This window comes from Rhinatrema bivittatum, chromosome 17 (genome assembly GCF_901001135.1).
Source record: "Rhinatrema bivittatum chromosome 17, aRhiBiv1.1, whole genome shotgun sequence".
Lineage (NCBI taxonomy): Eukaryota > Metazoa > Chordata > Amphibia > Gymnophiona > Rhinatrematidae > Rhinatrema > Rhinatrema bivittatum.
The window spans coordinates 38,411,875-38,434,954 of record NC_042631.1 but is presented as its reverse complement, the minus strand read 5'-3'; the positions used below and the strand labels follow the sequence as shown (position 1 = coordinate 38,434,954).

Sequence of the window (23,080 nt, the reverse complement as noted above, 5' to 3'; positions counted from 1 at the left end):
AGAAGAGCTCTTAACCACGTTCCTGACAGGAATTTCAAAAAACTTAATTTTGAAGAAAATTTGCCCCACAGGGGTCTCCCTTCGACAAATTTTCGGTCCGCAGAACTTCGGTAAGTTTTTGCCGTTGTTTGGTCGACTTCCGTCGAGTTTGGCCCTTGAGGCCTATTGTCAGTTGACAGTCCCGCGGCTAAATTTTTGGCTTTTCGCCATGGCGTCGGGTTTCCGTCGGTGTCCGGACTGTACCCGAACTATGTCAATCACAGACCCCCATGGAGTCTGTGTTTTATGTTTAGGGAGCGAGCATGATGTTCTGACTTGCACCAAATGTGCCCTAATGACACCAAAGGGTCGCAAGGCCAGAATGGAGAAGATGGGGCTCCTCTTCCAAGCTCGTACCCCAACGCCATCGATTGCATCGACGTCATCGGAACCGGCACCGTCGAGGTCTCATCATCATCGACAACCCTTCGGTGACCGTCCGCCATCGATGACTTCGCGGCCATCGACTCCCGTTCCTTCTCCTGATGATCGAGGGGATCGGAAAGAAAAACATCGCCATCAACGTCATAAGTCGCGGCCTGTCGAGGAATCAACGTCATCGACCTCAGCACCGACCGAGCCACCGCCAAAAAAGTCTCGATCAGAAGTGGCACCGTCCACTACTGTTTCACAGGCACCGAGGCAACCCTCACCCCCTCAGGGTTTGGGAGCCGTGATCCCACCGGTGACGGTGGTCCCTCCGGCTCAGCCTCAGCCTCCCTCTCCCGTCGAGCCGGGTCTTGTTACCCCTGGTCTCCAGGCAGAACTGGATCGGCTGGTCCAGGAGGCCATCGACAAGGCGATGCTACGGTTCCAGACTCCTCCGGCACCGACTCCGGCACAGAGAGTGCAACCAGTCACCAAGCCGATTGCAGCAGCACTGGCACCGCTGCTACACCGCATGGAGGCGCTCATGACAGCCCTTCCACCGGTGATACCTCAGTCACCGACACCGGTAAGACCGCTGTCACCGACAGGTTTCTCATCAAGCGGAGAAACACCGTATCGAATTCCCCCTTTGGGAATTGTTCAATCGATGCCAGGTCGTCCCTCGCCACCGATTTCTTCTTCGGGGGCGATACGCACCTCTGCTCCACCGAGGTTTTCGATGCCGACACCGATTCCATCGAGACCGACACCGGTTCCCTCGATGCCTACACCAGCACCGATACCGGCACCGATTCCTTCGAGGATTTTCTCGATGCCCCCGGTGATTCCAATCGATATTTCGGAACCTCAACCTGGGCCTTCAGGTGTTCAGCCCCCTCGAGGTCTTGCAGGTCATCATCCAGATCCCTATGATACTTGGGGTGATGATACCTCCACTGACACCGATGATTTGCCTTCACCTCCCTCTCCTGCGGAGAGTAGAAAGCGTTCTCCCCCTGAGGACCTCTCTTTCATAAATTTTGTGAAGGAAATGTCAGAGTTGGTCCCATTCCAACTTCAATCTGAACAAGATGACAGGCACCAGATGATGGAATTGCTCCAATTTTTGGATGCCCCAAAAGTCATCACTTCTATTCCCATTCACCAGGTTTTTCTAGACCTTCTTAAAAAGAATTGGGAATCTCCCGGATCTGTTTCCCCGGTCAACAAAAAAGCTGACTCTACATATCTTGTACAGTCAGCACCTGGTTTTCAAAAACCTCAATTAGACCATCATTCTGTAGTCGTAGAATCAGCTCAAAAGAAAGCTAAACGACTAAAGCCACATTCTTCCATACCTCCTGCTAAGGAAAACAAATTCCTAGATAGTGTGGGTAGGAAGGTATATCATGGAGCTATGCTGATTTCCAGAATAGCTTCTTATCAACTTTATATGACACAATATAATAGAGTCATTCTGAATCAGATGCAGGAATACACTGATGCCTTGCCTGAACAATTCCAGCCACAGCTTCAATCCCTTTTGAATAAAGGATTTGAAGCTGGGAAGCATGAAATAAGAACAACTTATGACATATTTGATGCTTCCACGAGACTTTCTGCCACAGCCATCTCAGCCAGACGTTGGGCTTGGCTTAAATCATCTGACCTTCGTCCAGAAGTTCAGGACAGGCTCTCAGATTTACCCTGCCTAGGGGATAATTTATTTGGTGAGCAAATTCAACAAATTGTTGCTGAATTGAAGGATCATCATGAGACACTTAAACAGCTCTCATCTATTCCTCCTAACTTGCCGCCTAAACAGCCGTTTAGGAAGGACTCCAAAAAGTCTTTCTTTAGGCCAAGAAAGTATTATCCCCCATCATCCAAGCCTAGGCCTGCATGGTCTTACCATAAGACCCAGCCTCGCCAGACCCGTAAACAAAAGCCTGCAGCAGCTCCACCACTGGGCCCTGCGGCGGGTTTTTGACTTTTCCTTAGAGAGCACTTGCCAAACCCCTCTTCCAGCTATACTAGTAGGAGGACGGCTCTGCCACTTTCTAGAAAGATGGCATCAAATCACCTCAGATCAATGGGTGATAGCAATCATTGCACAGGGTTACCACCTCAACTTCCTATCCCTCCCTGCCGACTCCCCACCTCTGCAGGCGTGGAGACTCACCGATCACTCTGTTCTTTTAGAACAGGAAGTTTCTCTTCTCCTACAGTCAAACGCTATAGAACCCGTTCCTCCCCTACAACATGGACTAGGGTTCTACTCCAGGTACTTCCTGATTCCAAAAAAGTCATGGGGACTTCGTCCAATCCTAGACCTACGGGCTCTCAACAAGTACCTTTCCAAGGAGAAATTCAAGATGGTAACCCTGGGATTGCTACTCCCTCTGCTGCAAAGAGGGGATTGGCTATGCTCTCTAGACCTAAAAGACGCATATACCCATATTGCAATCACGCAATCTCATCGCAAATACCTGTGTTTTCTAGTAGGCCGAAACCACTACCAGTACCGGGTACTACCTTTCGGCCTAGCATCTGCACCACGAGTCTTTACCAAATGCCTCGTGGTGGTAGCAGCATTCCTCAGGAAGGAAGGTGTCCACGTCTACCCCTACCTGGACGATTGGTTAATCAGGGCCCCAACCCAGCAACTAGCTCGGTCCTCCCTGACACTAACAATTCAAACTTTGCTTTCTCTAGGGTTTCTTGTCAATTACGAGAAATCCTACTTAGTCCCATCTCAGACCTTATCCTTCATTGGAGCAGACTTGGACACCTTACAGGCAAAAGCCTTCCTTCCTCATCAACGGGTTCAATCCCTTGTGTCCCTAGCTCACCAGCTGCAGTCTCAACACACAGCAACAGCTCGCCAGTTCCTCGTTCTCCTGGGACACATGGCCTCCTCCGTTCATGTGACTCCCATGGCCCGTCTGGCCATGAGAGTCATGCAATGGACTCTGAGATTACAATGGACCCAAGCTCTTCAGCCTCTGTTCCCCATTGTTCGCATCACCAATACACTCCATCTGTCTCTTGCCTGGTGGACAAATCAATTCAACCTCCTACAGGGCTTACCCTTTCTTCCACCAGAACCCCAGGTAATCCTCACCACCGATGCTTCCAACAACGGGTGGGGAGCCCATGTACACAACCTACAAACTCAAGGATTCTGGTCACTAGAGGAAGCCAAACACCAGATACATTTCCTGGAGCTCCGTGCAATCCGTTATGCTCTCAGGACCTTTCAAGATTGCCTAGCGAACAACGCAATCTTAATTCAAACAGACAACCAGGTGGCCATGTGGTACATAAACAAGCAGGGAGGCACAGGCTCCTTCCTTCTGTGTCAGGAAGCTGTGCAGATTTGGGCGGAAACCCTCTCCCGCTCTATGTACCTCAGGGCCACCTACCTGCCGGGAGTAGACAATGTCTTGGCAGACTAGCTGAGCCGAGTCTTCCAACCACACGAGTGGTCACTCAATCCTCTGGTAGCGACCTCTCTGTTCCACGAATGGGGTTATCCCCACATAGACCTCTTTGCGTCCCCTCAGAACCACAAAGTGGACAATTATTGCTCTCTCATTCGGAGCCAGCACTCTCGGCCGAGGGATGCGTTCTCCCTCACGTGGACAACCGGTCTGTTTTATGCATTCCCTCCACTTTCTCTTCTGTCGAAGACTCTCGAGAAGCTGCGTCAGGACAGGGGAACTATGATCCTGATAGCGCCACACTGGCCACGCCAAGTGTGGTTTCCCATACTACAGGATCTCTCCATCCGCAGACACATTCCTCTGGGAACGGATCCGCATCTGCTCACTCAAAACGACGGATGCCTCCTCCATCCCAACCTCCAAGCCTTGTCCCTGACGGCATGGATGTTGAAAGGTTAGTCCTTCAGCCATTTAACCTTTCAGATTCAGTTTCTCGGGTCCTGATCGCTTCACGAAAGCCTTCCACAAGAAAATCGTACTCATACAAATGGAAAAGGTACACATCATGGTGCACTTCTCAGTCCCTTGATCCCCTTTCCTGTCCAATCTCTAAATTCTTGGACTATCTCTGGCATCTATCAGAATCAGGTCTAAAGACCTCTTCCATTAGAATGCATGTCAGTGCGGTAGCTGCCTTCCATAAAGGTATCGGGGGTGTCCCTATCTCAGTACAACCCCTTGTAACACGCTTTCTTAAAGGCTTGCTCCTTTTGAAGCCACCTTTACGTCCTCCGGCCCCATCTTGGGACCTTAATCTGGTTCTTGGTCGCCTTATGAAACCGCCTTTCGAACCTCTCCACTCCTGTGACCTTAAATATCTCACATGGAAAGTGTTATTTCTTTTAGCTATCACTTCAGCTCGCAGGGTTAGTGAATTACAGGCCCTAGTTACCTATCCGCCTTACACTAAACTCCTGCAGGACCGGGCGGTACTCCGCACTCACCCTAAATTTCTGCCTAAGGTAGTTTCGGAGTTTCACATTAATCAATCCATCATACTACCTATCTTTTTTCCCAGGCCCCACTCCAACCCCGGGGAACAGACTCTGCATACCCTAGACTGTAAACGGGCTCTAGCTTTTTATCTAGACTGTACAGTTTCTCACAGGAAGAGCACTCAATTATTCGTCTCTTTCCATCCTAACAAGTTAGGACAACCTGTGGGTAAGCAGGCTCTTTCCTCCTGGTTGGCGGACTGCATTTCCTTTTGCTATCAGCAAGCTGGCATTCCTTTCCAAGACCGTGTTAAAGCACACTCTCTAGGGCCATGGCGACTTCAGTAGCACACCTCTGATCGGTGCCGCTTCCTGACATCTGCAAAGCTGCAACCTGGAGTTCTCGCCATACCTTTGCAGCCCACTATTGTTTGGATAAAGCTGGAAGACAGGATTCCATCTTCGGCCAATCTGTCTTGCGTAACCTTTTTCCAACTTGATGTACCAACACCCTTCCACCTCCCGTTAGGGTGCGGATGTCCTTTCCCAAATTCCACCCCAGTTGTTGTGCCTGTTGCACGCCGTTGGGTACATTTGGTGCAAGTCAGGACATCCTCAGCTCGGTACTCACCCATTTGTGAGGACAACCATCCTGCTTGTCCTGTGAGAAAGCAAATGTTGCTTACCTGATGTAACAGGTGTTCTCACAGGACAGCAGGATGTTAGTCCTCACGAAACCCGCCCGCCACCCCGCGGTGTTGGGTTCATTTCTTTTATTTTTCGGCACTGCCTGTAGCTTTGAAAACAAGACTGAAGGGAGACCCCTGCTGGCTGCAGGGTTGGTGCCGTGCTGGGCATGCCCAGTAGGGGCCAGTCAAAGTTCCTGAAACTTTGACAGAAGTTTTCCGTGGTTGGGCTCCATCCTCGATGTCACCCATTTGTGAGGACTAACATCCTGCTGTCCTGTGAGAACACCTGTTACATCAGGTAAGCAACATTTGCTATCTCTGATAATAATCATCCGCTTGTCTGCTGCCACCAGTGTGGTTTCCTTGGTTTAGTTGAAATGTCTAACCCTGGATTCTTCAGTTAGAATTTGTTCTTCTTCCTTTTCCTTCCTCTACTCCCTTCTTTGCCAGAGAAAACCAAGAGAAAATGATTTATTTCCTTCTGCTGGATCGGAAAGAGAGATATCCCAGCCATGAAGATGAGGATCTGCCTCCCAGGAATGAGATAGGTATCATACCCTCCAACATTCTGCAAGACGTGGGTATATATTTTGGGTATATGGTTTTATATACAAACATACACACATACATACATACATACATACATATATTTTTTTGTTTATTTAAGGTTTTTATATACCGGCATTCATGAAATGATCACATCATGCTGGTTTACAAATAAACAGGGGTGCAATAAATAAATAAATATATATATATATGTTGTGGGAGAGGTGAGGAATTTGGATAAAATAAACATTGACCAAATATTCACATTATCCAGTACTATTTGGGGATTTAGTTAAAGGTATGTCTGTCACAGATATATATCTTTTATCTGTGCATCCACAGTGATAGGTCTACAGATACAACTCTATTTCTACACCAGCCATAGACTGATATGCAATATATACACACAGCTATATTTACTGCTATAACTGCATATCTGTAGATCAAATATACTTGTGAAAATCTTGTCACAGTATACACTCATGTGCTTGCCTACAAGAGCTTATGCCCATAGAAGGATTTGTGTATATGCATGCTTGGGTAGACATGTACAATACATATACAATATGTGTGTATGCACACACACACACACACACATACCCTGTACTGCTTATGATTATCTTAACATTAGTATGGCAAGATAATGAAGATACTGCTTCCACTTGCTCTAGTTCAGTCTTCCCTGCATCATCCTTGTTGGGGGGTCATTTTATTTTTCATTACTCAGCGATCTAGGAAAGGAGAACACATCTACAAATGCACTTGTGGCTTGTTTAAAATGTCCCTTCCTGATCCTAAGCCTGTCCTGTTTGATCTCACTAGATGTGTAATACTCAGTTTGTCTTCAAGGTCAGCCAGGTCTGGTTTCCAGGCTATCATTAATGAATAATCTTGACGTATATTTGCATATGTTGGTCTCAGAGCCTACTTAATTTCCATATTTCTGGATATCAAGAAAACCAGACCTGTTTGTGGACCTTAAGATTTAGAGTTAATAACCACACTGCTAGCTAATATAATATCCGCAATACCTGTTAATTGTGTCATATGTATGGAAGCCCGGTGTCCCAATAATTACTGGAAATGGACCACTTCCTCCCCATCCGGTGACGATGTTATTCTGAGCCTGCTTTTTTACCTGTGCAGAGAAAGAGCTCTGCCACCGGCCTGAGAAGCCAGTCCGGGTCACAGCACAGATCTCCCACCGCCTTCAGTGCTGTGGTGTCCGTCTCTCCTTTTCAATCCCCTGTTTTATTGTCTAGCTGTTAACTTTATTCCACTTCCTGAATCAGTGGTCGGGAGGGTGTCACCCTCTGTCACCTGTGGAACTTGGTAAGAAACAGCATCGCAGGGTTTAATTTGAAAGTAACAGTTTCTCTGATGAGCACATCTGTGGAAATGAATACAGAGCAACATGACAGAGAAAGTGTGCGGGGGAGAGGAGAAACTAATGTGATAGAAATAAAATTATAATGGCTGCTGGGCTGGGTCACATCCTGGTAAGAGAAGAAAAGGGTTCTCTCTTAAATTGGTCCTGTGTTCAGTACCTTTGGTTTCTCTTTCTCCGTCTCTCCCTTTCTCAGCAGCAGTGGGTTGCCAGTGGACAGTAGCGAGCTCTCTGCACGCACAGCTCCCAAAACTAAAGCTGCTTTCCCCTTCTTTTCCCCTTTCCCCCAGAATTTAGCTTTGGTGAAATACCGCAGAGAGGGATGAGAGCGGTATTTGGTCTTGTAGATTTCTGCATTCCTCGTTCAGGCGGTGCTGACTTAAGTCTGCCTTCTCTGTGCTTAAGATCCTCCCAGGAAGCGCGTGGACTCACCGATGCTGAACAGACACGGCAAGCGGCGGCCGGAGAGGAAGTCCATGGAGGTCCTCAGCGTGACGGATGGGGGGTCCCCGGTCCCGGCTCGCAGGGCAATAGAAATGGCTCAGCATGGCCAGAGGTGGGTAAATCCTCGGAGCCAGGCGAAACCCGTCTCTCCCAGGCTGGACAGGGGACACCGTGATGCTCGCGCGCTCGGTGCTTGGCCGGGAGAGCAGTGGCGCGCTGCGCGTCGAGCGGCAGTCAGCAATTCGCTGGCAGCCCGTTGGCACCTGCTGGGATTGTACCTTAAAATCAGATGTCACATTCGCAGGCGTTTGTCGTATCATCCGGCAGTGTTGTCTGCCAGGGCAGATACCGCAGCACTGACAAATTATGCTGTACACTCCAAAAAGTTCATTTTCTTTGCTTCAGCTAGGAAAAGGGGGAAGGGCAGGCAGTAATTGACACTTTAATGTGATATGTAGTGCAGTAATTCTGAGACACCTGGCGTTAAATTGAGTTAAGTGGAAACCATTCTCATAGGGAGCAGTGACTTCTGGCCATGTTAAATCATATTATCCTACAACAACCTGGTCACGAAATCTCAGAGCAAGTCAGCAGGTAACAGATGTCAGAGTTGTAAGCAGGGCAGAGGAATGCAGAAGGCCTTGCTTTGTTTTTTTTTGTTTTACTCCATCCTCCACTCCTGGCTGTTCAGCGTACATAAATAATCATCAGCGAGCAGATGGGGTGCTGACAGCTTTCTGATTGGTTGCCCTGCATGCAGTGGCTTTCTGATTCGTTCCATCTACTTCAAATTGCGGCAAGAAACAAGAGAGAATTTCGGAAGAAATGCCCGATTTAAAATATTCTGTGACGTGAAATGCGAGGCGCAACCCAGTAGCACACAAGTCCGTGTGTTAATAGGATTTTGGCTTCTTGCCCAATTACAGTAATGTGCCAGGAACAGCCAGTCCTAAACTGAAACCCTGAGGAACCCGGGCTCAGACTTCCTCAGTAAAACTATCCAACTGTCTAGTGCTTAGACGGTTCCAGTGAAGGATTAGACACAAAAAAAAAAAAGGAGCTGAACTGGCACGAGCTGGAAATGAGCCACTGCAGCGCCAGCCGTCGAGGTTTGGACCCTGGCTACCATCCATTAAATTTCGGTTACATTCAGTATATTCACAGTTCAATTACCTTAAATGTTTTAATTATCTAAAGTTTGAGCACATGTGCATTCTGGCTTCAAACTACCGTGGAGGTTCTTTAGGAAATTTAAATATCCGTGGGGGGGGGGACAAGTTTGTAGTATGTATATTTGTGATCTGCAGTGAAAGTCATCCCATGGAAGCTGCAGGATGTAAGCACTGATAAATAAAATAAACAGAGGGCTGTGAATGCCTGGCAAAGTGAAAGAGAACCAGGGGCTAGGAGAGAACCATTGCTGGGAGTAGGACTTGAGAACCAAGACAAAATCACATACATTGCCATTTATCCTGCCGTTGATCCCTCTTCCTCTTGCTATGTACATTTCAAAGCTTGTTTAGTTCCGTTTAGGCTTTCAGACTGTCCACTCGGATAGTCCATTTCCTGGCCCGCTGAAAGCCCAGTGATGATCTCAGCTGCTCAGGGCCTCCATTTCCTTGGCTCTGTAAAGAGTATTTTTGGTGCGCACACAAAATCTGCCTAGACCTCCAGATCACCGGAGAGGCTTCTAATTAGTGTATTAGCAAACTGAATCAGGATATGACCAAGCATCCAAATGCTAATAAAAAGTATTATTTAAATAATCCATCGTGTTCATTTTTGGCATGCCTGGTTCTATCCTCATTCAGTTTGCTGCTGTTTTTAAACTGTCCTTATTAGGACAACGTTTTGGCGGGGTAAGGTTTACCCCATACGCTTTGCTCTTCTGCAAACAGACTCCTCTTCCCTACAGTAATCTCGTTGGCAGAGCTCTCCTCATTGTATGGGTGTAGTACCATTCTGACACCTGGTTTCCCTGACTAGTCAAGCCTGTATACTCCTTTTTCTCTCTGTAGAATTACCGAAGACTGCTATGTAGTGTTCTAGATCCTTCATGGACACCTAAACTGGAATCGTACATTCTTTAAGGTTAGGATCCTTTCCTTTCTTGACTACTACTAGGACAAAAGCTTTCTTCCATTTCTTGGGATATTCCTGCTCCTCTTGCCCTCAACTTTAGGACTGTGGAAGTACCACTGGGATGGAAAGCTGCTGCTTTGCTTTACCTCCCTAGGAGGACGTGCACAGATTCCTGTCCTGAAGTCCGTAGTTGTTCCCTTCCTCACACGTACTGAGCTCTCTAGAACTACTATATCTCTTAACAGATGTGAAACAAAAATATAACGGCTTAACACGACACAATGCTATGGTGACTTCCTTAAAAAAAACAAGTTGCCAGGAAGCCAGGCGGTGTTTGGATGCCTGATCCACCACCTGGTCTTATTTATCAACAACCTTATGAAAATGTGCAAGTGAAAAAGCAAAGCATTATAATGCAGGAAAACCATACTTTTTAAAAAAAATATTTCATTGCACTAAAATCGGGAAATACCTTCTGGTGTAAACTCAGATTTGTTAATAAGCTCAAAGAGAGAACCCCAATATCAGCTGACGTTTTGTATTACAGCTGCTTCAGGGGAATAATTATAGACGAACACTGAAGAAACCGTGCTCAATCAGAGCTTGTCACAAGCTCAGAAAGTAGAAAGATACATAGAAACATAGAAATGACAGCAGAAAAGGACCAAATGGTCCATCCAGTCTGCCCAGTAAGCTTATGGTAGTATCTGCTGTGCCATGTAGGTTACCCCATGCTTATCAGTTTCCCACACCATAAAAGTCAGTGCCCTCGTTGGTTGCTGTCTGAATCCAGTTCCCCGTTATTCCTCACTGTTGAAGCAGAGAGCAATGTTTTGAGTTGCATCAAAGTACCAGTCTTGTTGGTTAAGGGTAGTAACCGCCGCATCAGCAAGTAAACCCCCATACTTGTTTCCCCAGACAGTAAAAGTTGGGGCCCTTTTTGGTTGCTGTACAAATCCAATTCTCCTTTTCCCCTCCATTGAAGCAGAGAGCAATGATGGAGTTGCAGTAACAGTATCAAGGTACTTCCGTCTTCAAGACACTGACTTAGAGAAACCCATTAATGTCTGTGCGTGATGAAGTGTGCAATACAAAGATCTGGCATTCTCATAAAGGGAAATGATACATACCATATACTGTTTATTTATTTATTTATTTATTTAATTTTATATACCGGCAACCGTTTGCACATCGTGCCGGTTTACAGATAACTTAAAACAAGGATATATATAGGCAAAGCCTTTACAAGGAACATTGTGTAACCTAGAACATAGTAACTGTTAAAAACAGATCATTTAAGTAGGACACAAATATTAGTGGGGAATGTAAGAGATCCATACACAAGTTTCAGTAATTGACTTGCTGGTGAAATCAAAGATGAGTTGTCCAAATAAACCTTCTGGAGGTTATTAGATAATTTCACCTCTCTATCTGTATTAAGATTGATTAGCTGTGTCAACAAGCAAGGCCAATAAACTTACAGCTTTTATCTAATGTCTCGCAGTAGAAAAACTAAAGCTAATTAACAATATGGTATAAAGAGCTAAGAGATTTATTTTCAGCTGCCAGCCAGCCAGCAAAGTTAGCCGGATAAACTTACAAGACTAACCTTGCTGGGATATTCAGCAGTGTGGCTGCATCGCTGAATTTACCCAGCTGTTTCAAAGTTAGCCGGATAAATTAATCTGGCTTCTCTCCGGCAGCCCTAAAGTTATCCAGCTGGGTAAGTCAGATAATGCTGAAAATCAAGCTTTATCCAGCTAACTTAGGGCTTGATTCATCAAGGTATTTTCCCATAGAAACAGAATGGGGAAAAAAGCCTTAAGTGAATCAGGCAGCTGGGTAATCAGCCCCTGCTCCCCAAGGAGCCCCGCCTCACCCCGGACTTATTTGGCTAACTTTTTAGCTGGATAAAAAGTTGTTAGCCAGCCAAGTCTAGGGATGGTCGTACCTGCGGAATTTTAAATCCCATGGTTTGGCTAGGGTACGACTGGGACTCAGCCACACTACTTTCATTAGTAACCTCTAAATCTGCAGGTGAGCCATGTGAAACTAGTCCTACAGGTAAACAAAAAATGCGTCATAACATTTTGTACCTTTTAACTGCCTTCTTCGGTTTGATATTTCCTCTAGCATCAATGGCTTCAGATCTTTTTTTTTTTTAATTCTTTTTTTCACATTTCCCATGTATTGTGCTCTCCTTTTGTTTTAAACTGTTTTAGCGTTGTTCAGACATCCTCCTGTGACATCACTTCCTCTGAACAGTGCTATTCAGAGTGCAGGCTGCAAATGCCTGGAAAGTCCATGAACATGCAGGAACCTGGGTGTGATTGCCTCTGACCAGCTAATGAGCAAAGTTGGAGGAAGTGATGTCACGGGATGGGCTGGTGCTATATATCAAAGGAGGGCAGGAATTGAAATAGAGAAGAGATTGCAGAATGGTAAGGATATAAAATCTGATTTACCTCTAACTGAAGGGGGGAAAAAAAAGGCAGCCATTTAAATGATTAAAATGGCTTCCTTCCCTTTCATCAATGGAACAGTATCATTTCTATATGAGGACTGCGTTGAAGAAATGCAGCAGGCCGCAACCATGAGACCCTAATTTACACAGTCCTCTCTGCCCTGCATGGACTTTTTGTGAATGAGGGTCACTGAGGCCCGCCCATTGCTTACTGTGCAGTGAAGAGTTTGGTTGTAATGAAAAGACTCCAGTAAGCTGGCCCTGTGAATTTTAGAGTGGCATTTCAACACAGGAGGCTTGAATTTGAGCCTCCTGCCTGGGACCAGCAGAGCATGGTCTGTAACGTGTTTCAGTTCAGGAAATAGAAGGAAAGCGGCTGCCATTACCGCAGCAACTTCTGCTGGCGCGAGAGTTTTGCTGAGGGTTTGAAGGCAGGATCCTCTCCTGCCCATAGCCAGGGAGGTCTCCTGTCGTCTAAGCATGCCGGGGTACGGCAGGGTGAACAATAAGAGGGAAGAGACCTTCCAAGAGTTATTTTCTGTGTGAAAATGAAACCTGTGGGGTTGTCTGTTGCTAATTTTGTGATGTCCATGTTAAATCGGCTCGCTCTGCTGTGTTTCTTAAAATCACACTTTATACCCTTCCGTTAACAAGGACGAAAGTGGCTAAATGCAATCATGCTCTATTGTCCCCTTCCTGAATTACATCGTCAAGCAGATGGCAGATTGACTGATAGACATCCTGACAAGAAAGAGCATAGCGGGATGTTCATATATCCTGTTCTCAAGGCAGCAGCAGAGAGGGAACCTGGACGTTAGAGCTGGAGTCTGTCAGCAGCTGCTGATGACATCAGACTTCAAAAGCAAAGCTGGCGTCACCAGAATCCCAGGATGGAAAAGTTCTCTTTTGTGACTCCAGTTTGTGTTTTTATTTTTAACACTCCCTTTTATTGCATCCTTCACCACTCCCTGCCCTTGGCGAGCACCAGTTCCCTTGCTGTCTAAGACCTAGACGAAAAGCCATGCTGAACTCTTTACTGAGTTCAGCATGCTCACCCCCCTGCCCCCCAGCCCAGACCCCTGAGTACAGCACATCTGTAAAGCAGCATAACCTAAACCCAGACACAGCTTATTATGAAACCTCTGCACTTGCCCCTGAATCTTTTATTTGATATCAATTGGATTGGAAAGAGCTCTCAGCTTGTGTTGTGAGCTGTGTGCTGTTCTAACTGTAGCACACCATGCTGCCTCTATCCTGAAGGCCCGATTTGTACAAATTGGCTTTTAAGTTGAATAGATAAAGTGATAGGGCTCTGGCTACTGTGGCAAACACCTCCACCCATCACTACTGCGCACACACACACACACACACACTCTCTCTCTCTCTCTCTCACTCTCTCTCTCTCTCACTTACAGGAAGGCAAAGTCATGTATTGCAGTGTTCTTGAGTGACAGTGTGCTTTGTGCTGCCAAATAGTGAGATTCAGACCCCAACCCAAAATAGCTGCTGAATTAGGTAACAGATTATTGGCTCAAATGGAAAATTCTTTACATTAATAAATTCTAACCACAGCCCCCAAAGATAAGATCAGTACATAGGACAGCACTTGGTGATTTGTAATTAAGAGCAACAAAATAGAATAATAATAATAATCAACAAAGGCTTTTCCCAGGAAGTAAAGAATAAAATAAATCCCTTCAAAAAAACAGGTCCAACTATAACATCAATGACCCTTTACCTGTCACTGCCTGTTGCTTTGGATTTGATTTGATTTTAATATATCAAACCTTCTATAATCTACTCCTCTTCCGTAGAGTGGCAATAAGTTCAAAGGTGAAATCCTGTGCTAAAAAGTAGCATTTTAGCTACACAACCATCTTGGACTTGGGGGGGAAAAGGCATCAGCCTTCTCTGCAATATTATCTCATTCTGGAACCCTTATCTCCAGAATGGTATGATGGAGCAGGCAGAGCCCAGGGGAGGGATACCAACAAAGTACAGAGCCTGCACCCTAAGCCCTATGGGCTAAGACTTGAGGACTCCTAAAGGAGAAGAGAGAGAGGCTGGATTACGATGGAGGCATTCAGATACCTCAAAAGCATAAAGAATGCACAAGAGGAAGAAAGTTCTAGACTTAAAGGAGGACACTGGGAATGAACACAAGGAAATATTTCTTCACTGAAAGGATGATGGTACATGGAGCACTCCAACAGTGGAAGTGCTGGAGGCAGAAACAGTTGAGAAATTAAAAAAAAAAAAATCATGGGTAAGTGCAGAGGATCCTTAGCTGCAGGAAAGTGAAGGTGATGCCGCAATCAAGTCCAGTTCAAGTATCATTTCAAAATGGATTAGTGGCTGTTGTGAAATGAAATGGTGATCCCCGACCAATTTTCAGTGGTCAGATGTCCACATCACTAAAGCCACATGTACAACTTAAGCAGAAATTGGCACCATTTTTGGCAGCCTCGGCAGAGGCACCGGAGACTGCGCAGGCCTAGAAACTGAACCTAAAGAAGGCGATTCCTGCAGAGTGGGCTGGAAGCATGTTAGCAGAGCAGTGTGAAGGAAGCTCTCGCGGCTGCAGAGTGGGCTGGAAGCATGTTAGCAGAGCAGTGTGAAGGAAGCTCTCGCAGCTGCAGAGTGGGCTGGAAGCATGTTAGCAGAGCAGTGTGAAGGAAGCTCTCGCGGCTGCAGAGTGGGCTGGAAGCATGTTAGCAGAGCAGTGTGAAGGAAGCTCTCGCGGCTGCAGAGTGGGCTGGAAGCATGTTAGCAGAGCAGTGTGAAGGAAGCTCTCGCAGCTGCAGAGTGGGCTGGAAGCATGTTAGCAGAGCAGTGTGAAGGAAGCTCTCGCGGCCTGGAAGCATGTTAGCAGAGCAGTGTGAAGGAAGCTCTCGCGGCTGCTGCTGCTGCCCGTGTTGTACCTGTCCTGTGGTAGGGCAGCGCGTGTAGGTGTCTGTGTCTGCTCTGTGCCTGTCCTGTGATGGGGCTACATGTGAGTGGAGGGGGGGGAGATGTCTTTGCTGTGCCTCTTCTGTGCTTAGGACCGTGTGTGTGTGTGTGTGTGTGTGTGTGTGTGTGTAGGGAGAGCACGCTTGCACTGTGGCTGTCTGTGCTGTACCTGTCCACTGGATTAATGGATTACTGTTTATTTCTGATGCTTCAGTTCACTACCTTTCACTAACGCTAATTTTATGAGGAAATAAGTTGCCAAGGGATCTAAAAGCAACTGTGCTTTATTTTCTGACTTACTGGTAACCAATTATATTTATATAACAATAATTAGTGTTAATAGTTATATATTGTGTATGATTGCCATTTGTATCTAACTACATACATTTATATGAGATTAAGTATTGCTCTTTGTTAAGTATATGGTTTGGAGATTACAGGAATCAGCAGTTATATTGTATTTGTGCCCGGCGTTGGTTACAGTATCTAGTTCCATGCTACTTATCGCAAATTAGCAAATGTCTCTAGAAATACATTATATATGTGAGAATTAATACTTGCAACTAGATCTGTTTTTTCGGAGATTACATTTTCCAATGTTAGATATTGGGGGGGGGGGACTGGAAACGCCTTGAGGTTTGAGGTCTCTCTTCCTCTTATGCAGCTGGAGTTACTAATGTAGGAGGTTTTTCACAGGGTAAGGTAGAATGTCGTCATGTTAATGGGCTCGTTCTGATACTTGTCAGAGTGAGGCCAATGTATGCAGGTTAATGATGTGGAGATGTGAGTGTCCCCCCCTTGAGATGAGCAGAAGTTGGAAGGTCTCGCTTAAGCCCTTTTAGAGTGCCTGTAATTTATTACTCTGCATGCACAGCTACAATATGGGAGGTCTGACTCCTGCATGACCTCCTCCTGGGCATACTTAGGTAGAATGAGATAAAATATTCTGCGTACCATGAAGTCCAGACCTTTTGCTCCCTAACATACCTTTCCCACCTATGTATTCGCTGGTGAAAAGGGCCTTTGGGGAAGGAAGAGAGTGCCAGACAAGACAATGTAGTTTCACAATGCAGTCCTTATTGTCATGTTGGCAGGGGGGTGGGGGCAATTGAAGTGTGTTGAGGTGACGAGGGTAGGTAACTACGTACAAGTGTAATGACAGCCACCCTTGAGATGAAAGTCTAGTCTTCATCCAGGTAAACAAATTTACTTAACAGGGGCTGCCTGCTTCTGAGCCCAGGACAGAGGTTAGCTGTTCCCTCCGGAGTCACCAGGGCAAGATCTGCCACGCTTCGCACAGGGTGATGGGGGCTGGAGGGGGTGGGGGAGGAATTGGGGTGGATGGGGGGGTGGGAGTCTGAGTGTGAAAGTGCCTTTATTCACAGTGGTAACCCTTGTTTTCTCACTCTCTTCCTGCCCATAGTAAGTCAATGTTCAGTAAAAGCCTGGATATCTCTGACGCCAGTCCCAAATTCAACAAAGAAGAAAGGTATAGAACACTGAAAGTCTACTACCCTCCCCGCTTCCTCACCGCTGAGAACTTAAAGATGCCGTACTTATCTGCTTCAGAGCAGGGAGGGTGGCGGGATGGGAGTAAGGAGAAATGGGGCCTGAATTTTTATTTAGATTTATTTATCAAATAAAAGCACATTTTTTAGGCACCGAGATGGACTCACCTCTGTAAGGTTTGGTTAGGGGAAGCAGTTGCTTGCCTCTTCTTCCTTGTTGAGTCCTTTTATCTGAGGGAGATTTCTAGTGCTAAGGGAAGAGAGAGAGAGAAAGCGGTAGAACTGGAGGGGGGGGGTATCTGGTTGACTCTCGGCACTAAGGAGAGCAGGATATGCGGAGAGGTTCCGCTGGGGAGTCTCAGCACGGAAGAGAGGAGTTTAAGTGGAGGGGTGTGTGGAGGGCTCTGCCGGGTGAGTCTTCATGTACTGACAAGAGAGGGGGTACAAATGGAGGAGTGTCCCAGGAGAGAGGTGAAAAGAAGGGGGGGGAGTGCTGTGCCTGGGTGAGTCTCCCAGCACTGAGGAGAGAAGGGTAGAGGAGGTGGTGGAGTGTCTCCGGGGAGCCTGCAGGTCCTGAGGACAAGAGGGTTAGTTGGGGAGGAGTTTCCCAGCACCAAAGGAGAGAGCTAGGAAAAGTGGAGGTGAGAGGGGGAGAAGCAGAGTGCTTGCGTGCCTGTTTTATACATGCCACAGTGCTCATTCTTGCTGTGGGACTCATAAAGCAGATGCAACGAGACCGAGCCAGTGCTGAAATAACAGATCTTCCCTTCTGTTTCTGTGATGCTGCCTAACACCTTAATGCCGTGCACATGCACACGGTATTAAAAGGAAAGCGAGCGCTAGTGGTTCTAGAAAACGCGCCATCTGGCCGGAGAATCTTCAGCATCCCCAAGACTTGCAACAGGCCTGCCCCAAAGCGCTCTCCTTCATCCTGCGCTCTCGTGCACCCCCCCCCACCCTCACCCCCCTCCCCCGCGTCTTTCTGTAGAGTGCTAACCAGATGTGTCTGGCTTGAGCAGAGCAGGTGCTGGCCACATTTTTGGCTGCTTTTTTTTTTAATTTACAGTTTTCATTTTGAGAAGAGGAATTACGGCATCTTTAAGAGTCGGGTCCTTGTAGTTGCACATGGTTGTCTTGGTAGCCGAGGCCACTGGCCCTTCCTTTTCATACCCTAACTTTTTTCCAGCTGTTGCTCATTGCTTTCTCCTCCCCATGAGTTTGCTTTCTCCTCTCATATCAACCTCTCCTCGTTCCTCCTTCTTCCTTTTCCTTTTGGCCTTTCTTACGTTGACTTATTCTATTTCTCCCTTTTTTTCTCTTCCTATTACTTCCTTCTCTTTTTTTTCCTTCCTTTTATCCCTTTTCTATTCCATCCCAGCTCTCTTGCCTCTATTATTTTGGCTTTTTGTTTTCCTTCCTTACTCTCTTACTGTCTGCTGCAGCTCCGTAGCTCCCTCCCTGCTTCAGTATTAGTAAGGGGATGCACATATCTGTGGTTTGGGGGTCCCTTCTTGCTAGGATTCACTTTTATTTTCTTGTTTTACCTCTGCCTTGCTCCCTTTACCCCTGTTGTCACGTTATCCTTCGAAGTGCTTGGTAAATTCTGTGATGCCTTTATTTGCATATTGTATTTCAAGGTTTGGCAGGACTGGGAAGATGCGGAATAGATATAATGAGCCTCAAAGTATTGCATCCTCTTCCAAAGTATTTTAATTATCAAGCCAATAAAGTATGAGTGTTATTCCGAACACAAAGCAGTTTAATTAAATGCTGCCTCCCATGTCTCTTTCACTGTCTGAGCATGTTAGAAATCACATGCAATGCAGGAAGGAGACGCCCTACCACATGCGGTATGAAAATGGTCTTGATTTCATGAAATAACCATACAGCAAATGTTTGGTAGACCTGAAGGACAACGTTGCAAACCAAGTCCCCCAAGTTTTCAAGGTGGTATAGGCCAATCCTGGTTCTCTAACCATCTTTCCAGTACCTTGTGGATTCCCAGAATTAAAGCATGATGACATGGACCAGAATGCATTCTGGTGAATTATAGACCTTGGACTGAGTGGCAGTGCTACCATGACAGCTAGACTGGCAGCACACTAGCTAGATAGACTTGTTTCCATGCCAGACATTGGTAGTAGCAAGGTCACAGCATTTTGTCAGCTCTTTTCCCAACGAGGCCTGTGCCGAGGAAAGGATCCGCACTGACACCGTGCTCACGTCCTTGTACCTAATTTTGCAAACTGAAACGTAGTAAAATGTCACTCACTGCTCCTGTAAACTAAATACAAAACCTTTATTCTCTTCCTGTTTAAAAATTGGAGTGATTCACCACCATCCCCAGGTATGAAGAGCTCATAATGTTTTGACAGCCAAGTGATTTGACTGACTGGTGTTCTCTCATGACGATAGGCACTGCATCATGTGGTGTTCTGTGATTCTGAGAAAAGATGACCCCATGGCAGCACCTTGAGGCCACGTGCTAGACACCCAGCCTCAGTCCCTGAACTCCAGCTCCTTTTGGGACGACAGAGGGCCATGTTCATAGCAACAAAGATGGAGCCTTTAGTGTCCTCCTGCAGCAACACTGAACTCCACTTGCTGCAGGTTGGGTGTGATTTATAGACTGGGAGAGATCTTGCAGCACATTTTGCGCATCTTTTAGCTATAAGCACATGCGTACTATATGTGTATGTATGCATTCCCACCTGCTATTTCTTCAATGGGGGGGTGGGGGGGGTGGGGAGGACAGTATATGCAGTTTGAAAATCACATCTACACCTGCTGTTTTCCTTCTCTGACCTGAACGACTCTCCATAATCCAACTAAAAATGGTTCATGTCTTTAGCCACATTGGGGGGTGGCTGGCCACTTTTTAGCCAGGGCAATCTATCTGGTTCAATCCCTTTGAAAATTGCCCTTTCAAATAATTTATGGCATCTTTGCTACTATTTTTGTGCATTTTTATAATTGCACTATTGTGAAAATTGCGCAGACGGGAAAATCCCGAGGGATTCTGTTCTGGGATATGCCCAAACCAGGATTACTCACGTTCCCGCATGATCGTGCACACCGGCAGCTCAGTGGTGAGCCTGGCATAAATTGAACACATCTGACATGCCATCTTTGGCGGGGGATATCCTATTTCGTTTTACATCAGACAGAGGTCGAAAGAGGGATTGGTGGTTCGTGGCAGACTGCAGAAAATAACCCCTTAGTTACTTTTACAATGCGGACACCCCACAATGTAAAATCCAACTCACTATTTATTGAATCTGAATCATGGACCTGTCATGCAGGGTACAGAGCTCCATCCTGCCCATTGAATGGATGTTTGTGATGTCAGATATCTGGTGCCATGATGACCCATGCTGCCTGCAGTGGTCTTTCAGCTCAAGATAGGACCTTTAAAGCCATGTTGTGTCCATGGAGTGTCTCACTCTACTTTTCTATACTCTTCTTTCTGCTTGCCGCTTCTTCCTCCTTTCCTCTTTCCCTCTCTCCCGAAGGATGACAAGTGACGAAACAATTGGGTAAGCTCCAGTTTTGGATTCTTCCTGTTGTCATAGCTTTTTGGGGAGAAACATAAATTTCAGAGTGGCATTATAATTTATTATTTTTTAATTTACCTTTATATGCTAAGAAGTGATGAGAGCTTTTGATACACTGTTACATTTGTGTTTATTTGCATTGCATTTCATAGTTCACTGTCTTTATTGAAATTTAAAAAAAATCTCTTAATTAGAGAAACCTCAAACACTAATCTTCGAGGGCTACCGATAAGTTTGTTTTTCTGGATATTCGCATTGACTATTCATTGGACTTATTTGCATACTGCAACTGTAATTTATGGTCAGTAGACATAATTTGGTAATCCTAAAGAAAAGCTCCGTTTTGTGGTCCTTGAGTTTGACCACCTAGATACTGGAATGTACTGTAGGAAACCTCATCTGGGGCCACTTCTATTTGAACAGTAAACTCTTGCTATAACCAAGCGAATTATTTTCCTGCTCGAGTTCCTGCTTTTTAGAGCAGGTGGGAATTGGGAGTGCTGTGGGGTTATGGTACTCCTAGGAAGAATGCAGGCAGTTGCATGGCATTTCATAAGGTGAAACAATTTTACTGGTACTAACATTCCCTGAGTGAGACCAGCTTGTAATATCTATTGAAAACTCCCTCTGAGGTTTTCTAAAGCAAGGGTGGGGTGTTTTTAAGTTTGTACAAAAAGAGTAGTATACAGATTAATTGTGGAGGCCCACAGGAGGTCACTGTCAGATACAGTCACTGTGGTGGAGGTGGCATTCAAAGAGAAGGAAAATGCAGACTGTTTATAATGACCATGACTAAACATCTCTTTGCTATTACAGCGACTGAGGTGGACTAGTCTTATACTGTGTTGGTTGCAAGTTAGATTTTCAAATTGATCAAAGGCAAATTTAAACTCCATTTACATGCGCACATAATTCATGTTTATTCAAGTTTGCTACCACAAACTCCAGCGTAAGAATTGGAATTGCCATCTCAACCTTGGAAGGCCATGCATCAGTTTCTCTGCCATGATTTATGCCCTGGTTGGACTGAGCTCCTAAGAATGCCGAGCTGGGTCAGACCATGGCTCTTCAAGTCTAGCCTTCGGACTCCAACACTGGCCAGTTTGGGTCACAAGTACCCAGTGAATGTAGATTTATTTCTTGCTCACTCCCAGGGATAAGTGATGGCTTTTCCCAGTCTGCCTGGCTAATAATTCTTTATTACATTTTCCTCCAGGAACTTGTCAAAACATTTTTCAAACCTCGTTATAGTAGTTGCCTTGACTATGTCCTTTGGTAACAGATTCCACAGCTTGATTGTGTGCTGAGTAAAAAATATATTTTCTATGATTTGTTTTAAATCTGCCGGTTGTTAATTTAATGCAATGTCCCCTTGTTTTAATATTATTTAAAAGGTTAAATAGCCATTTCCTATTTACCCATTCTACCCAACTCATGATTTTATAAACTTCTATCGTATCCCCTTTTAGCCTTCTCTTTCCAACCCAAAGAGTCCTCTCTTCATGAGGGAGCCATCCCATCTCCTTTATCATTTTGGTCTCTTTTCTACGAACCTTTTCCAGTTCTGCTATGTCTTTTATGAGATGGGGTGACCAGAACTACACACAATACACAAGGTGTGTAGGCACCATGGCTTGATACAGAGGCGTTATGATATTCTGTTTTTTTCTCCATTTCCTTCCTAACATTATTTGCTTTTTTTGACTGCCGCCGCACACTGAGATGAGGATTTAAACATCTGCAAGGACTCTGAGGTCCTTTTCTTGGACAGTGATTCCAGTAAGGAACCAAGGATTGTGTATTTGTAGTTGAGATTGTATTTCCCTATGTGCATCACTTTGCACTTGTCCACATTTAAATGCTCATTTTCTTAGTCTTACAAGGTCTTTCTGCAGTTCCTCACAATCCACCACAGTTTTAACAATTTAGAATAATTTTTTGTTATCTGCTAATTTCATCAGCTTACTTGATGCTCCCTTTTCCAGATCATTAATGGATGTGCTATACAGCACAAGTCCTGTGGTACGCCGCTAATGACCTTTCTCTATTTGAAAAATTGGCCATTTAGTCCTGTTTTCTGTCTTTTAACCAGTTATTAAGCTGCAATAGGACACTGCCTTCTATACCATAGCTTTTTAAGTTCCTGAGGAATCTCTCATGAGGGACTTGGTCAAATGTGTTTTGAAAATTTAACTCCACTATCCACATATTTGTTTACAGCTCAAAAAATTGAATTGATTTGTAAAGCAAGACTTCCCTTTGCTAAAACCATGTTGACTCTTCCCCATTAAGTCATGTCTGTCTATATGGCCAATAATTTTGTTTTAAAGAATAACTTCTAATATTTTGCCCAGCACTGACATCAGGCAACTCTGGCTTATAGTTTCCTGGATCATCCCTGGAGCCCTTTTTAAAAATAGATGTTACATTGGCCATCCTCCAGCGGTTTTAAATGATGTTACAGATTACTAGCAAAATGTTTGCAAATTCGTGTTTGAGTTCTTTCAGAACTCTGGGGTGACTACCATCCAGTCCCCACAAATTTGATCTCTGAGAGGCTGCTTATGTCTATATCTTTATTAAGTGCCATATATTCTAACTCTCCAAT

At 45.4% G+C, this 23,080-nt stretch overlaps 1 protein-coding gene across 5 annotated transcripts in view; it reads left to right on the top strand.

The window, feature by feature from the left end:
• The window catches only part of BRSK2 (BR serine/threonine kinase 2), an 830,501-nt gene that overhangs the window by 724,636 nt on the left and 82,785 nt on the right, over positions 1-23,080 (top strand). For 3 of the 5 annotated variants that reach the window (XM_029582480.1, XM_029582479.1, XM_029582476.1), the window contains exons 11-13: positions 5,989-6,086; positions 7,877-8,027; positions 16,834-16,899. In XM_029582480.1, the coding sequence (XP_029438340.1) occupies positions 5,989-6,086; positions 7,877-8,027; positions 16,834-16,899 (315 nt within the window). The remainder of the gene's footprint in view (positions 1-5,988; positions 6,087-7,876; positions 8,028-16,833; positions 16,900-23,080) is intronic. The other 2 variants (XM_029582478.1, XM_029582481.1) reach the window with 1 other exon arrangement.